At 39.0% G+C, this 17514-nt stretch overlaps 1 protein-coding gene across 1 annotated transcript in view; it reads left to right on the top strand.

Annotated features, from left to right (window-relative positions):
* atrnl1a (attractin-like 1a) overlaps nt 1-17514 on the top strand; it is a 326819-nt gene that overhangs the window by 177694 nt on the left and 131611 nt on the right. Inside the window, exons 22-23 of the mRNA XM_073834640.1 lie at nt 169-221; nt 17351-17445. Of these exons, the coding sequence (XP_073690741.1) occupies nt 169-221; nt 17351-17445 (148 nt within the window). The remainder of the gene's footprint in view (nt 1-168; nt 222-17350; nt 17446-17514) is intronic.

The raw sequence follows: 17514 nt of genomic DNA, 5'->3' as shown, positions 1-17514 counted from the left end.
AAAACATTTTAAAAGAGGAGTTGAAACATTAATAGATATTGCATTGTTGTATACCTACAGTGAATATTGACTATTTCTCTGTCGATGGATCTAGTTCCCAAATCTAAATTGTTTTTGCACATGTATTGCATTTGTAAACTAATTGTTCTTTCTTTTGATTTACTGCAGATGTGATTCTGAAAATCGGTACCTTGGCAACCCACTTAGAGGAACATGTTACTGTAAGTAACCCTTACTGGTACTCTCTGCCTCTCTCATACATGGACACACTCAGTTGTAGGCCAACTAGTACATCTCGCAATTTTATAACGTTAGTGTACTCTGTATTGTGTCTCGTTTCATGTATTTTCTAAAAAATTGCATTATTTTAACAATCATCTTTGAAACAAGCCGATTCAAAATGAAAGAACAGTGCAAGAGCAGCAACAACAACAGCAACAACAACAAAAAAGGAACATCAACACTAATTTAACGACACAGCTATTAGGAAACTTAATGGCCAAATCAAAAGCACATTAAAGTCATTGAATAGTCACAATGTTGCTTCATTTTATGTAGCCAAAAACAAACAAACAAACAAAAACATCACACATATATTTTAGAATTCAGTTTATCATTCAGCACTACACACTGCAACCTACATTTCACCCATACACTTTCAAACTCTTTATCCAGTGTTCACAAAGTAAACATTTCCAGCACCTTCTGGAAGCACAGCAGATGGAAGTGTTTCCTTCTAACCCCTCATCAGGACTCCATCACACAGGCATTCATCTGTTCTCAGCAGTATAACACCTCTTGTGTTGTTCATCTTGGCTTCTGTCTGCTGTATCTTTATGTGTATATTGTGTGTGAGTGAATCTTTTTTCTCGACCTTGTCACTAAAAGCCAACATCTTAGCCTAAAGCAAAACATGTGTGCTCTTGGCTTCGCCAACAGCTGAGATGTGCAGTTCACGTGTTGCTTATTTGATGAGGTTTACGATCGTAATACAGTTATTTTTGCTTGGCAGAATTAAGGAGTTGAGGATTTGGAATGAATCTCAGAAAAACCAAATGTTTTACAAAATGTTAATTAAGGAGATTAAAAATCTGGAAAAAATAGATTTTCATTATTGTATCACAGTTTTTGAGAATGAGACTTGTTTTGCTTTTAAGGGGCTGTGAACTGCCTTTTTTTATTTTGTACTGTTCTCTGAGGTCCAGTTATAATGTTATCAAGATTTTACATCAAAAAACATCATAATTTAGAAGTAATACACTGTAAAAAAAAAAAAAAAAAAAAAAAATAGTAGTTTCAACTTAAAAAATTAAGTGTTTGTGCTGCCTTAAAATTTGAAGTTTACTCAACTCAAATATCCACGTTTTCATGTAGTACAACTTAACATTTCATGTTACTTTTTTAAGTTGAATCAACTTTTTTTTGTTTATCCCCCCTCATCAGTGCGCTTTGTTTGTGGTAGATTGTAGACTCGGGAGGAAACGTCCACTGCTGTGATTGGCTAACAGTGTATGTTTGACAGCCTGCATCCTTCATAGATGGACACTGCTGTGATTTAGGTAAAAAATGCATAAATAGTCGGTACATATCAAATGATCTGTAATAACAGACAAAGCAATAGTGACCACGTAATGAAAACAGTTACTCACACTTGTGTGGTGCAACATTACTACTATATTACTACTAATATAGTAGGCATAGAATGGTATTTTAGTTTTAATCTTTCTAAAAATCGTGTGCCGAATTGTGCCTTGCTTGTAATCGAATCTGTGGTAAAATAAAGTGAACAAAAGTTCTTACTGATGCAGTCCGGAACTTCATTAAAAATAAAGTTCATCCACTCTTTCCTAATGCTGGGATCAGAAGAAGGCAATGCTAAGACAGCATCCAAAATCCATAATTAAAATGTAACATTCACTTTTTTCTAGCTTGCGCTGACAGTCGTACACAGAAGCTGCTCCAGGCAATTGGTGTATAACCTCAGCGTTGCGCATGCACCGCTCAGAAATGACGAACAGTGCAGTGGAGAGAGCAAAACAAAACACCGGCCACGAATTAGAAGTTTGTAAAGAAAAATGTCAGAGGATTTCGATATAAGCCAAGATCCTTTGCTAAAGTCAGGAAAATTTGCTTCCTTTGCTCCTGTAAACAAACGTTGGTTTGTGCGAGACTCATCAGCGCATGCGCAGCACCAATGTCATACGTCATTAGCTCAAATATGGATGTTTTTCTTACAAAAATGCATAGATTCTCTTCAGGAGGCCAGAACAATTTTTAACATAACTCTGATTCGTCAAATATGAGAAAACACCTGACACATTCTGTCGGATACAATTCTGGCGCCTCAGTCTCAATATAGTCTCAGTATAGGTACAACGCGACATACATTCACATCAAACAATAACTCAGCGGCAGAGTTGCACTCACGCAGGGGCATAATTTTCACTGGGGACACGCTTTTCAAAATCCCGTTTGTGTCCTCCCACTTTCAAAAGGTTTTGTTGAAGTAATCTCTTGTATTGTAGAATGCACGCTCATCACCGCCGAGTTTCGCGGGATCGTTGAAACGAAACCAAAAGTAAAACGCGCACACGCATTTAAAGCAATTTTAATACCCCACGTTTAGAGAACGACTCCCCAATGCGTGCAAATTAGGCTACATAAAATATTGAAGCTGTTATTAGTATGTGGGCTAATAAATTGTGTAGTTGTCTATTAATAGCTCTGTATCATGCTTGAAGATTCGGTCTCTGTTTGCACTTTGAATTTTGAAAGAGTAGCCTATTTTGATTATGGCTGTATTTATTGTCTACTCGACTAAGAAAGAACTGTGTCGTTTATTTTTTGTTATTTAGAATATATTTTGTCATTTATTTAGATTTTAATCTAAATGCAGTGGTTGCCTCTAATTTAAATGGCTGTACCTATAATAGAGAAAATAAACATCTTGTTCATGTACTCATATTATCATTCATTCTTGTCCCTTGCTTAAGGTGTAATTTAAATATATTAAAAAGGCTTTCAGAATCAGCCCATTTGCTTGTAAAACATCGGCAATCAAAATCGACCATGAAGAATCAATATCAGTGCTACATGCTAATTTTTTCTGAAGAAGAACTGTTGAGTGATTTCAGGTGATCTTAAAAGGTTAGTTCACCAAAAAAATTAAAATTCTGTCATTAATAACTCACCCTAATGTTGTTCCAAACCCATAAGACCTTTGTTTATCTTCAGAACACAAATGAAGATCATTTGGATTTAATCAAAGAGCTTTCTGATCCTCCTATATTTACTGGATATGCATTTTCAATGCCAAGAAAGGAACCAAAAACATAGTCAAAATAAGTCAATGTGATATAAGTGGTTCAATCTCATAATTATATGAAGCTGCGAGAATACTTCTGTGTGCAAAGTAAACAAAAATAACTTTATTCAAAGATTTACCTTTGGGAGGATCAGAAAGCTCTTGGATTAAATCCAAAATATCTTCATTTGTAGATAATTAATGACAGAATTTAAATTTTTGGGTGAACTAAATCTTTAAGCAGCAGTGAGCCTCACAAATACTTAAATCTGATTGAGTTAAAACAGTTTGAACTGTTTGAAAAAAACATTCACTGATATATTGTGTTAACTACACTTTGTTCATTTTGTGCTTTTGTTCCTTTGTTTATTGGTCTTAGAGATAAGCCTGATGTGAAAGTGTCACAAACATCCTGAAAAAGTAATCTTGTTAAAATACATTTCTTAAAATAAAAGTATCGAAAAAAGTATCGTTTGGAACCGGTATCGAATTCAGGGTATCGGTATCGGTATCGGTATCAAACATTTTGGAACGATACCCAGCCCTAGTTATCTGTTATCCCACCTCAAGTACAGGCTTCTGTTCCATTTTCGAAGAAGTGGAAGAGGCCAGCATGTCCTCAAGCCACAATCACTGATTCTGACTTAAAGTGCCTCAGATAGATATCTGAAGGTCAGAGAGTGAAGTGGGCAAGCAGTCAGGTTTGATTCACCTCCCGTATATCTGCTGCTATAAAATGCAGCACAAGTGTGTGGCAAAATACAGAGTTTACACACAACCTCTTGCATGATTTGAAAGAGGACTGGACTGACTTTTTGCCTTTTTTATAGCAAAAATTGTGTTCTCTGTAAAAGAAGCTTTTTACTTTAAAACAAAAGTCATTCTGTTTGAAGTTAACAAAGCATCTAATGTTCTTAAATAACAGTAATGTTCTTTGATAAATAGAAAGATCCAAAGATCAGCATTTGTCTGAAATAAAAAGCTTTTGTAACATTATACACTGTACCATTCAAAAGCTTGGATTCAGTTTATATTGGAAAAGAAATTATACAAATGATTATGATGATAAACACATTTATAATGTTACAAAAGCTTCTTATTTCAGATAAATGCTGTTCTTCTGAGCTTTCTATTCATTAAAAAATGATTTTTGAGCAGCACATCGGAATATTAGAATGATTTCTCAAGGATCATGTGACTGGAGTAATGATGCAAAAAAATCAGCGTTGAAATCACAGGAATAAATTACATTTTAAAATATATTCAAATAGGAAATGGTTGTTTTAAATAGTAAATATTTTACTGTATTTTTTATCAAATAAATGCAAGCTTTGTGAGCAGAAGATACTTAAAAAAAAAAAAAAAATATATATATATATATATATATATATATATATGTCACGTATCAGTCAGTCTTCACTCAGCTCATCACAGATCACCGTCACCTGGATCCAATCACCTGCACACCTGTCCTCAATCATCCTCCTCTCTACAAAAGCCACTCTCCACACACCACTCATTGTCCGGGCTCGTTCCAGAGAAAGCGGACTTCCAGTGTCTCTTGGCGAGTATCACTATCGAGATTACTTACCCAATTGTACTTACCTTATCTCTGTCTCGTTCCAGTCTTCCAAGCGCCAGTCCTCTGTGTCTTCACTGTATCCAGTCATCAGTGGTGTGTGGCCGTAAGCTGACTTCCGCGTCAGCGGAGGGTGGCGGATCCACGAACTCTCTGTGCCCCTCTGGCTTTCGTTCTTGGAATCCTCCAGTCTCGCCACCTAAAACGGAAAGGACCTGTTACTCTCTTCACGTTACCATCCAACTCTGAATTCATCACTTCAAGTCTTGCTCACCTTCACGAACTCACCATTCACCTCCGGCACTGCTGCTTGTATAAATAAAACACCATTCGTATAACACTTACCTTGTTGTCCCGTCTGCTTCATAACAGAAGCCCGGACCCAAGAACAGTAAGCAGCATGTGCAACCCCGATCCAGAGCCCAGCCAGCAGCTATCACCCTACAGCACGGAGCACCAGCCAGAGCCCGCCGCAGCCGCAGCGCAAAGATCTGCCGCATTTAAAGCGACAGAGGACGTCGCGACTGACCAGGTGTGTGAGCCGGCTAGCGTCACCGTGGGAGTACTCGTGGAGATCGAGGGCTTGGAGGAAAGCCCCGCCCACACTCCTAACCCTGAGGGTGAGCTGAGACTGCGTTGTGGAGGATATTATGAGGAGTTACTGGAGATATTTGAAGCCGATTTAATTGACTGGTTTGGAGAAATAATGTCCTACCCTCCTGAATCCCCGCTGGTTCCGCCCAGCCGTCCTGAATCCCCGCTGGTTCCGCCCAGCCGTCCTGAATCCCCGCTGGTTCCGCCCAGCCGTCCTGAATCCCCGCTGGTTCCGCCCAGCCGTCCTGAATCCCCGCTGGTTCCGCCCAGCCGTCCTGAATCCTCGCTGGTTCCGCCCAGCCGTCCTGAATCTCCGCTGGTTCCGCCCAGCCGTCCTGAATCCTCGCTGGTTCCGCCCAGCCGTCCTGAATCTCCGCCAGTCTCATCCAGCCTTCCAAAGCGCCCTCCAGTGACTGCGCCGCCAGAGCGCCCTCCAGTGACCGCTCGCCCAAAGCTAGCTCCTTCAGTGTCTCCGCTGGAGACGGCCAGCCCTCCTGAATCTCCGCTGGGGTCGTCCAGCCGCCCAGAGCCCGCTCCTCAAGAGCGCCGTCCAGAATCTCCGCTGGTTCCGTCGAATGCTCCAAGATCTCCGAAGTTCCCACCCAGCCTCCCTCTCCCGCCTCCACGCAAGCCAGCCAGTCCTCCAGCCCTGTCTCCGCTGCCACCCGTCTGTCCCACAGCTCACCCTCAGGCTGCGCCACCTAGGAGTGTGGTGCCATCGTGGGACATCCAGGCTCCAGCTGCGCCAAGGCGGATCATTCCCCAGTCCCTGCCTACATCCTCCGAGTCCTGGACTCCACCTCGGTCCTCCGACCCTTCGGCTCCGCCTTGGCTCCTGGCTCCCTCATCTCCACCGTGGCCCGTCATCCCACCAGCTCCACCGGGCTCCCTCGTCTCTCCGGCTCCGCCTTGGTCAGTCGTTGACCATCCGTCGCCTCAGGACTCCACTCCTCCGGCTTCACCTCGTCATTCCGTCCCTCTGGCTCCGTCAGGCTCCTCCTTCCCTCCAGCTCCGCCTATGTCCTCTGTCGCTCCGGTGTCACTGCGGTCTTCCGGAGCCCCAGCTCTGCCTCGGTCCCCTGAGCCTGCTGCGTCACCTTGGCCCTCCAGACCTGCGGTGTCACCCTGGCTCTCCGTCTGCTCGGCTGCTCCTGGCTCATCTTCCCCAGAGGCTTCGTCTCCGTCGCTCGTCCCCAGGGTGTCGTGGGCCAGTTCTCCACCATGGCTCCTCCCTCCCTCGACTCTGCCCTGGGGTGTCATCCTGGCTGGGCTCTGGACCATCATCCGGCTCCTCCTACTCCTGACTGCACTCTGGCTCCTACCTCCTTCCACTCCACCCTGGCCTCACGTCCCAGATCATATGTCCATCTCCAGTTCGTCACCTGCTCCTCACCCGCCTCCTGAACCCCCACCCTCCCTCCGCTGGTGTATCCATTTCGGCGCGAGGACGCGCCGTTCCGGGAGGGGGGCCATATGTCACGTATCAGTCAGTCTTCACTCAGCTCATCACAGATCACCGTCACCTGGATCCAATCACCTGCACACCTGTCCTCAATCATCCTCCTCTCTACAAAAGCCACTCTCCACACACCACTCATTGTCCGGGCTCGTTCCAGAGAAAGCGGACTTCCAGTGTCTCTTGGCGAGTATCACTATCGAGATTACTTACCCAATTGTACTTACCTTATCTCTGTCTCGTTCCAGTCTTCCAAGCGCCAGTCCTCTGTGTCTTCACTGTATCCAGTCATCAGTGGTGTGTGGCCGTAAGCTGACTTCCGCGTCAGCGGAGGGTGGCGGATCCACGAACTCTCTGTGCCCCTCTGGCTTTCGTTCTTGGAATCCTCCAGTCTCGCCACCTAAAACGGAAAGGACCTGTTACTCTCTTCACGTTACCATCCAACTCTGAATTCATCACTTCAAGTCTTGCTCACCTTCACGAACTCACCATTCACCTCCGGCACTGCTGCTTGTATAAATAAAACACCATTCGTATAACACTTACCTTGTTGTCCCGTCTGCTTCATAACAATATATATATATATATATATATATATATATATATATATATATGATTTTGAACTTAATAGGAATTCAATCCCGAATTCTTGAGCACTGTCACTCATGTTGTTATTAAATATTAAATGAGCATGTACACTACTCAGTGTGCCACAAGTCTAGCATACAATAGTTATTATAGGATTACAAGCACAGTTTTAGCAGTAATCCTTTATGTTTATGTCAAAGCTGGTTGTGCTTTGTATCTGTCTCTCCATGTTTAGCATTCTCTGTCTATCACAGAAAATCTCTTGTCTTATACACACAGTTTAGATTTAGTTTACATTCAGAGCACTAGATGGCAGCCTTACAGCTCTAGTACTAGTCAAGTTGTTATGATTGACAGTTTGGAGCGGTCATAACTTCCTCATCCATCCACAAAATAAGAAAAGATATACAGGAAATGACACGGCCACAGAACAGAACCATCATCTTCAGAAACAGCAGACACGGGTTCTCTTGAAAATGACTGTGAGCTCTTCCACATAAACTTTGCGACAGCAGGAAATTAAACAAAGTCAGTTCTCAAAGAAAATAAAAAAAAGCCTGTTCTAAATCATTACTCTTGTCACTACCAGTCCCAGAAATTCCATCCCAACCAAACCAGGCTTACATAAACAGTCCTCCAATGCCACCAGTGAATGTTTTTTTTAAAACTAAGCTTCATTTGATTACAGTCTTAGATGAGCAGAGCACATCCAGACAGCCAGTTTGTTTAAATAGACACAATTTCATCAGTGGGTGATCTATTCTGTTCTTAGCAATTTGTTTGACTCTAGCTTCTATTTTTCAGTTGGACATCTGAGGATTACGTTGGTTACCCAGACATTTGTGATATCTACTGCATTACAAAGGAAAAAGGTGCCTTATGGCAGAAAGGTTCTCAGTATTATGATTAATCAACACACATAGGAGATGCCTGTGTGTCAAAAGAGCGTGTGAGGGGTTTGCAAGGCTTTTATGAGCAGATCAGACTCGCGTTCCCTGTATATAGGAGGATTTATTACCAAATGCATTATTTATAATTGACCTCCCCTCCAGTCTCTGCAGCACAATACTGTTATATCACTTCATGATTGATAGCACACTGCATCATATCCTCCTGTGGTCAACAAATCCTTTCCAGCATCCCCCTTCCTTCCAGCTGAAATGAAACACACGTTAGAAAGCGAATTCCCATTGGATGTGCTGTTGTAAAATGCAGATAAATACACACCTGTGACTGTGCGTTCTTTATTGAAGGGTTAGTACACCAAACACAATGACAATTTTGTCATTTACTCACCTTCATGTTGTTTCTTTCTTCTGCTGAATACAAAAGAGGATGATTTAGAAAAATGTTTATAAAAATTTTTTTACGTACAATGAAAGCCAGTGGGGTCCAAAACAAGATTAGACCTCATTGAGTTGCATGGACCCCAAGGACTTGCATGGAAACAAACAAACTAAAAATACAGGTTTGGGATAAAGTGTTTTTTTTTTTTTTTTTTTTTTTTCTTTTTGAACCACAAAGCTTTGGGGTTAATGGCATCTGAATTAATTTATAATAATTATTATTTGGTTTTAACTTATCAAAAAAGACAGCAATATATTACTATTTCAGTCATACTGTTAAAAATAGGAATATTTGATAAGTAGATAAAAAACAAACTTTAGAAACTTCAATTTAAAGTAGACAAACTTTAAGTTGGCTTGAAAATGCCTAGTTAGAAAATTTGAGGTGTTAAAAGCTTGAAGTTTGAAGGTTTTCAATTTTAAATAAAGTTTTAATTTAGTGGTTTTAAAAGCTAGCTAGCTAGATAGTTATAATCTGCTAAAATTAGCTGATTTAGCAAATAAATAAATTACAAACAAAAACAAAAAAACGCTAAAAACCAGCCAAAACCAGTTGACTTACAAAAAAATGACCAAAAAAACCCTAAAAACCTGTTTATTTAGCAAAAACAGCTAAAACAGTTAAATCCAGCTAAAAACAGCTGATTTAGCCAAAAAAGCTAAAACAAGCGAAAACCAGTTGACTTACAAAAAACAGCTAAAAACAGCTGATTTAGCATAGCAAACCCAGCTAAAACTAGTTAATTTGTTGAAAAACAGTTAAAAAAACAACTAAAATCAGTTAAAACCAACTGCTTAAAAAAACACTTAAAGCCAGCTAAAACCAGCTGATTAAGGGCGTGTTCACACTTGGCGTCTTTTTTCAAACTGCCAGCGTGTTTTCAAAAAAGTCCTGAGCGTTTTTTTAAACGCCACCGCTGGCGTCTTTTTCTGCAGCTCAGAGCATCTTTCAAGCTGAAAAAAGTTTAACTTTTCTGAAGAAAACGCTCTACGTCAAGCGCTTTTTTGACAGCTGACCAATGACAAGCGAGTAGCTAGACCTATCGTTTCCATAACAACAAGAAAAAATGGGAAAGGCATTATATAGACTTTTATTTTATTGTGAACCGGATTCCCCTCCCCGTTAACTTTAAAAACCGACGTGCAGCGTTGCTAGCTTCTTGAGCCGAACATCGACATGTACAGTAGCGCCGTTGCGCTTTGGGCGTCCCTTTTTCGAGTCCTGGCTCGCAGACCTTTCCCGATCCCACCCCCCCCTCTCTCTCTCCCACTTCGCTTTCTGTCTAAATACTGTCCTATCAAATAAAAGGCAAAAATGTCAAAAAAGAAAAGAGCCAGCTTCCTCTTTTATCGACATTTCTGCACCACACATAGGCTACTGTTGCAGCTGTTGTTACAGCAACAAAAAGACGCCCTCTGCTTCAACGCTTTCAGACTTTTTCTTGTCAAAAAAGACGACAAGTGTGAACATGGCCTAAGAAAAAAACTGCTAAAAACCAGATAAAACCAATTGATTTAACAACAAACAGCTGAAAACTAGTTCAAACCAGCTGATTAAGGGGGAAAAAACACTACAAAAACCTGCTAAACTTAATTAAATTTAGCGAATTCAGCAAAGAAGTTAAACAAAAAATAGCCAAAAAAACCTAAAACCAGTTTATTTATCAAAAACAGCTAAAAATTTAGCTAAAGCCAGCTGATTTTGCCAAAAAAGCTACTTTAGACTTACAAAAAAACAGCTTAAAACCAGTTAAACCAGCTAAAATCCAACTGCTTAAAAAACAGCTAAAGCCAGCTAAAACCAGTTTATTAAGAAAAAATGGCTAAAACCAATTGATTTAACAACAAACAGCTAAAAACTAGCTAAATCCAGATAATTTAGGGGAAAAAAATGCAAAAAAATGCTTAAATTAGTTCAAACTAACAGCTTCAGCAAAGAAGTTGATTTAGCAAAAACAGCTAAACAGTTAAATCCAGCTAAAACCAGCTGATTTAGCAAACAAACAAAAAAACAGCTAAAAACCAGCCAAAACCAGTTGACAAAAAGTGGTTAAAAAACTCCTAAAACCAGCTGATTTAGCAAAAAAACCCTAGCTAAAACCAGCTGATTTAGCAAAACAAACAAAAAACAGCTAAAAACCAGTCAAAACCAGTTGACAAAAAGTGGTTCAAAAACTCCAAAACCAGTTAAAACCAGTTGATTTACCAAAAACAGTGAAACAGTTAAATCCAGCTAAAACCAGCTGATTTAGCAAAAAAAGCTAAAACCAACCAAAACCAGTTGACTTACAAAAAAACAGCTTAAACCAGCTGATTTAGCAAAACAAACTCAGCTAAAACCAGTTCATTTGACGAAAAACAGCTACGAAAACCAACTAAAGCTAGTTAAAACCAACTAAAACAAACTGCTTAAACAAAAACAGCTAAAGCCAGCTAAAAACCATTTGATAAAAAAAACAGTTAAAACCTGCTAAAAGCTAATTTAGCAAAAATAAAACTGCTAAAACAAGTTTAAGACAGCTAAAACTAGCTGATTTTACACAAAAAAGTTAAAATCAGCTAAAACCAATGATTTAGCATGTTGCTAGCATGAATTAGCTTATTGCTAGCATTACATCTAAAAGGAGATTTTATTTAAATGTTGGCTCAGAAGAATGATAAGCTTAAATAGCATATCCGTAAGTTAGCTTTTTCAAGCCTACTTAACTATAATACTGCTTTAGTTTAATACTACACTTGTAGTATATTTACCTTGCATCAAGCCTTAAATGTTTATTTTGGTGAAATATTGGTGAAATGCTGTAAACTTCTGTCCACGTAATGTTAGACATGATAAATGTGTAAATGAAGTAAACCTTTGGTTTTCCTGTATTCTCAAATGCACGTTAAACTCACAGCACATGCCGTAAGGCATTTGATGTCAGTCATGGTTAGTTAAAATAACCTCTGTGGAATCTATGATTATATTACACTCGAGTTCAGATTAAAGCAACTGTTCTTCTCCATTTCATACTCCTTGTATGGTGTACTAAACGCTGAAGTGTACACTGTGCTTGGCCTGCAATCTCTCTTACAGACAAACACGTATAAACACACACACTCGTCCCAGCAAACACAAGCAGCAGCTCACACTCCCAGCGTCCAACTGTTATCTCATACTAGCGCGGCTCCCATCACTCTGTCACTATGGATTTCATCGCACATGTGCAGTGATTCAGTTGTCCGGCTTCAAATATGTGGGGTGGACACACTTGCTAATTTGACCAATTAAAGCCATGAAGACAGGCTAGTCTGAGAGCGACTCTAACTCCCCAAGGGAACGTCAGTGACATTTACCCACTGAGTGGGATTGATGTTTACGCTTCATCTTCGTAACAGGCTAATTCGACCAGCCTTGAACACACTAATGTCTGTCATCACAAGGAGAAAAATCAACAGCCATCAAACATGATAATATTAATGATGACCATAACTGCAACTCACCATAATGGTAATTGAATATCTCCTTCACTAACGCAGCGGATAGCTGTTTATTACAGTCTGACCTCCAATGTCAGGGTCATATTGCAATTGCAATATACATGATGATGAATGATGTGCAGTCAAAACTGTCATCAAATCATTGTCTTTATTAGACTAAAGGTCATGTTTACTATGTTGCATCATATTCAAATAATAAAGAGATTTTGAATTGGAAGATTTTAAGATGATATATTTCAATTAAATATGCTACGTGGACTATTTTAACAATGTCCTTACTACCTTTTTGGGCCTTTAATGTAGTAGTTGTGTTGCTGTATATACAGGATCAGAAAGCTTTCAGATTTCATCAAAAAGAAAATTGTGTTCTGAAGATAAACAAAGGTCTTACAGGTTTAGAACGACATGAGGGTGAGTAATTAAGATAATTTTCATTTTTGGGTGAACTATCCCTTCAACAATGACCCCTATAAATTATATTTATGTCTTATACACCAAACAACGGCTAGCTTCCCTCAGCTTGAATCAAAGCCGTGACTGCTGCTTTAAACACATACCCAAATGAGCGTCCCACCAGCCAGACAGACACTACCAGACATCCCCGGGCCCCTCATCAAAAACTAATCAGGCATTCTGCCTAGACGGCTAAATACTTTTAGTCAGGCTGTTTTGTGCTTGCACACAAAGGCACTTTTATTTGGACATCTAAGAGCCTATCTTATTTTCTTAAGAGAATTGTATCGGCGTTAAGCCTTAGATGTAGATATCTTTCTCCAATCAAGACAAAGTTAGAGTGCATGAGGACGAATTAGGATTTTCATTTCTTCATTGCACTTTGGTCATGCTGATGATAGAGAGAAAATTGATGTTAAGATACATCTATGATATAATCCATCCAGAAACTCTAAAGTCAATTGATTCTTTCTATTTATGCCTCTTTAAAATACACTAAGTGCTGTAAGTCACTGCAGATAGTCTGTGATAATGGAGATGTTGGTTGATACTGTCTCCAGATTATTTGTCACACTAGAAATATAATAGTTAAGCAAGTTGAAAAAAATAGCATATCATGCAGTAATTCAACAATAGCTGTATGCCATTCCAGACATGCAAAATTAGTAGAATTTAGATTGTATTTTGATACACTTAAAGCATTTAACTTCAGGAAATCTGCAAAATAATTTGTAAGCAGGAACATTTGACATTATACAGGTTAAGTCAAAAGTTTTCATACACCTTGCAGCATCTGAAAAATGTTATTTTACCAAAATAAGAGGGATCATACAAAATGCATGTTATTTTTTATTTACTACTGACCTGAATAAGATATTTCACATAAAAGATGTTGACATATAGTCCACAAGAGAAAATAATAGTTGAATTTATTAAAATTACCCCGTTCAAAAGTTTACATACACTTGATTCTTAATACTGTGTTGTTACCTAAATGATCCACCTCTGTTCTTTTTTTTTGTTATTTTAACCCTTTCCAACAATGACTGAGGACAACTGAGGGACTCATATGCAACTATTACAGAAGGCTCAAATGCTCACTGATGCTTCAGAAGGAAACACAACGCATTAAGAGCCAGGGGGTGAAAACTTGTTGAATTTGATGATCAGGGTTAAATTAACTTATTTTGTATTTTGGAAAACATGTAAGTATCTACTGTAGCTAAGTACTAAATATAAAAAAATAGGATATTTAAGCAAAATAAGAAAAATGTACACATTCTTTTCAAAAGTTTTCACCCCCGCTTCCCCATCTCTTAATGCATTGTTTTTCCTTCTTAAGCATCAGTGAGCATTTCAACCTTCTCTAATAGTTGCATATGAGTCCTTCAGTTGTCCTCAGTGTGAAAAGATGGATCTCTAAATCATAGTCATTGTCGAAAAGGGTTCAAATACACAAAAATGCTGAAAAACCAAAGAATTTGTGGGCAGTTTAACTGCTCAGGACAAACAAGGGACTCATCACTAAACAAACAAACAAAAAAACTTTTGACTTCAACTGTATTATCAGGTATGGTTAGCTAAATCAAGTGCTTTTCTTATGCATACATGGTTGTCCACAGTGCAAAACACTTTTAATTTCAGCTCATCGCATTCAAAAGGACCGTGTGAACTAGCATATATTTAGCTTCGACTTATTATTTAAGGGCAGTGTGCCATTTTCTTCCCTGCTTCTAAAAAAGATGACTCCAGATGTCCCTAACTCTCTGCTGTTCTCATTACCGCCAGCAAGGTGTTCCAAAATTGAGGATGATAACGTTTATGGTAGAAGACATTAAATAAAATACCTAGATCCCATTTGCCAAGGATGGCTTTCTGTTATTGCTTCATTTCAGACCTCTGAACCTGGAAATGAAATGTGTTCTCCAGGATGTTTAGAGGGAAAAATATACTTTGGCTTGATGAGACTGTTATTTGAAATTCCTGTAATAGCTTTATTGAATTATGTATTGTAAATAAATGTGTGTATTTCGTAACCAGAGCATGTCACAAGACGACAATGCTGTTGTCGGTTGTAATCAGAACGTCCTCTTTTGGCTTCTTATGTATGGTTTGTTTTATTAGATGATGGTGGAAATATTCCAGAAAGGTTCGAGAAAGGTTAATAACCTCGTATGTTAATAATTTCATTCCTCTGAAGTAGAATAGCAGCACATGTTTTCATAGAATTTCGCTAGATTGAATTACCACATTATTTAGTGCTCCCTCATTTCTCTCAAGGGGTAATGTGATTTACTGGCTGAATTTGTGCAATTAATTGGCTTATTATAACCGTATGAATGCAAAAAATGTTGGAGGCAGTGAACATATTTCAACATATTGTTATGTCTGTTTAATATTTGCATTGTGTTTGATGAATTCTTGACACGCATTCACTCGTGCACAGTCATGCAAGTGAACACAGATGCACACTCGAAAGTATTAATATCATCACAGTAGGAAGTCTTAGAGAGCAGGGAATAAATAGCTCTAAGTGTTCTCTCAAGCACCGTAGACATAACTACATGTATATCCTACAACCCAAAACAGCCTGTTGATCTCCTTTTTAGATTTTCATGGGATGGAAAAACTCTCTGAAGTTTACCAAAGACCCTTTTGGGATAAACATAGCTTTGCTGTGTACCTGGGGCTAGAACGAGGAGAGAAAGCGAGAGAGAACCAGCAATAATCTCTCTATTTCTGTGACAACGGAGGGTACTGAGTGGTCAGAGGAAGAGATAAGCTCAAGACGGCCGCTTTGATCTGATCTGCGGTAATTCTCCATCTCTCTGTGGTTGCGGAATGAACACGGCTATTTGTTGAAGCTAATATCCTTTAGTTTCGCTCGCTTTCTGTGAACTTCCAATCTGCTATGGTTTAGTGTGAATTTGCTACGTCATGCATGGATATGTTGAGATAAACATCTTGGCCTGAACGTTTTTTTGGGGGGGTTAGTGTGGGTCTGAAACGGTTCGATTTGCTTTGTTAAATTTCAAATGCTTATTTAAAGTCTAAGGTTGAGTTAAGGGTTGATAATTTGTTCTTAGGGTCATGATATGCAATAAATTGAACTATAATCGCGAACAACACCACTATTTTTTAATGGAAAGAAACCCACAAATTACTCATTGTTAAGTGTTTTTAATCTATGAAAGCTTCTGTCGATTTCTAAAAGGTCATAAATGATAACTGGAATCCAGCTAAAGCTTTTTCATCTTTTTGTGCAATAATGTCAATGACAGTTCAGTGTTTTCTTCCCTTGGCTGAGTTGATATTAATTTTGACCCGCTGGACAATCAAATCAATCCTCAGCCTTCCTCTGTCTGTTGCTATTTAATCACATGCCGTCTTCACAATTGAATCGGACAAGGTGACCTTTAGTTGCTCGTGCAGATGTGAGCTGTCAAAAAGTCCTTCACGTCACAACTGTGTCTCTCTCTCCTAACAAGAGTTTGTTTTACTTTGAAGAATAGCTGTGATTGCCATGATGTTGTGATTTTAACATGACATGAACATGAAGAAGTTTTGCCAAGCAATCACATTCATAATGTTAAAAGAGTAGTTCACTTCCAGAACAAAAATGTACAGATAATTTACTCACCCCCTTGTCATCCAAGATGTTCATGTCTTTCTTTCTTCAGGCGATAAGAATGTATGTTTTTTGAGAAAAACATTTCAGGATTTCTCTCCCGCGAGTTTGTACTTGTAAATGCAGCTTCAAAGGGCTTTAAACGATTCCAGCCGAGGAAGAAGGGTCTCATCTAGCGAAACGATTGGTCATTTTCTGAACAAATTGACAATTTCTATACTTTTTAATCTCAAATGCTTGTCTTGTCTAGCTTTGCGATGCATACTCTGTGCAATCCGGTTCAAGACAGTTAGGGTATGTCGAAAAACTGTCATCTCATTTTCTCCTCCAACTTTAAAATCGCCCTACACCACTGCAGAAGTACCGACCCAGTGTTTACAAAGTGAATGTGCAACGAAGATCAAACAGTCTGTACGAAAAAGGTAAAACAGCGATGTAGGGCGATTTTGAAGTTAGAGGAGAAAATGAGAAGGAGTTTTTCGACACACCCTAACTGTCATGAACTGGAATACACAGAGTACACACAGAGCTAGACAGGACCAGCATTTGAGGTTAAGAAGTATATAAATTGTATTTTTTTTTAAATAGCCGATCGTTTCGCTAAATAAGACCCTTCTTTCTTTGCTGGGATCATTTAGAGCCCTTTGAAGCTGCATTTAAACTGCATTTTGGAAGTTTAAACTTATAGACACCATAGAAGTCAACTATATAAAGAGAAATCCTGAAAAGTTTTCCTCAGAAAACATAATTTTTTATCGAATGAAGAAAGAAAGACAGGGACATCTTGGATGACAAGGGGGTGAGTACATTTTTGTTCTGGAAGTGAACTTCTCTTTTAAGAAATCTCCAGATTTTTATGCTGAAACTATTTAACATAAATTCCAAATATCATTTGTGTTTTTTTTTTTCTCTACCTCATTAGATAATCTTCTGATAGACTACCAGTTCACCTTCAGTCTGCTTCAAGAGGACGATCAGCACTACACGGCTATTAACTTCATGGCGACTCCAGAAGAGGTCAGTGAATTTGCATTGTGTTTACAAATGAAAGGGTTTATATTTGATTTTTATCTTTGCAGAGCCCAA

The sequence above is a fragment of the Garra rufa genome, chromosome 2, assembly GCF_049309525.1.
Source record: "Garra rufa chromosome 2, GarRuf1.0, whole genome shotgun sequence".
Lineage (NCBI taxonomy): Eukaryota > Metazoa > Chordata > Actinopteri > Cypriniformes > Cyprinidae > Garra > Garra rufa.
This window is presented reverse-complemented; position numbering and strand designations above follow the sequence as displayed.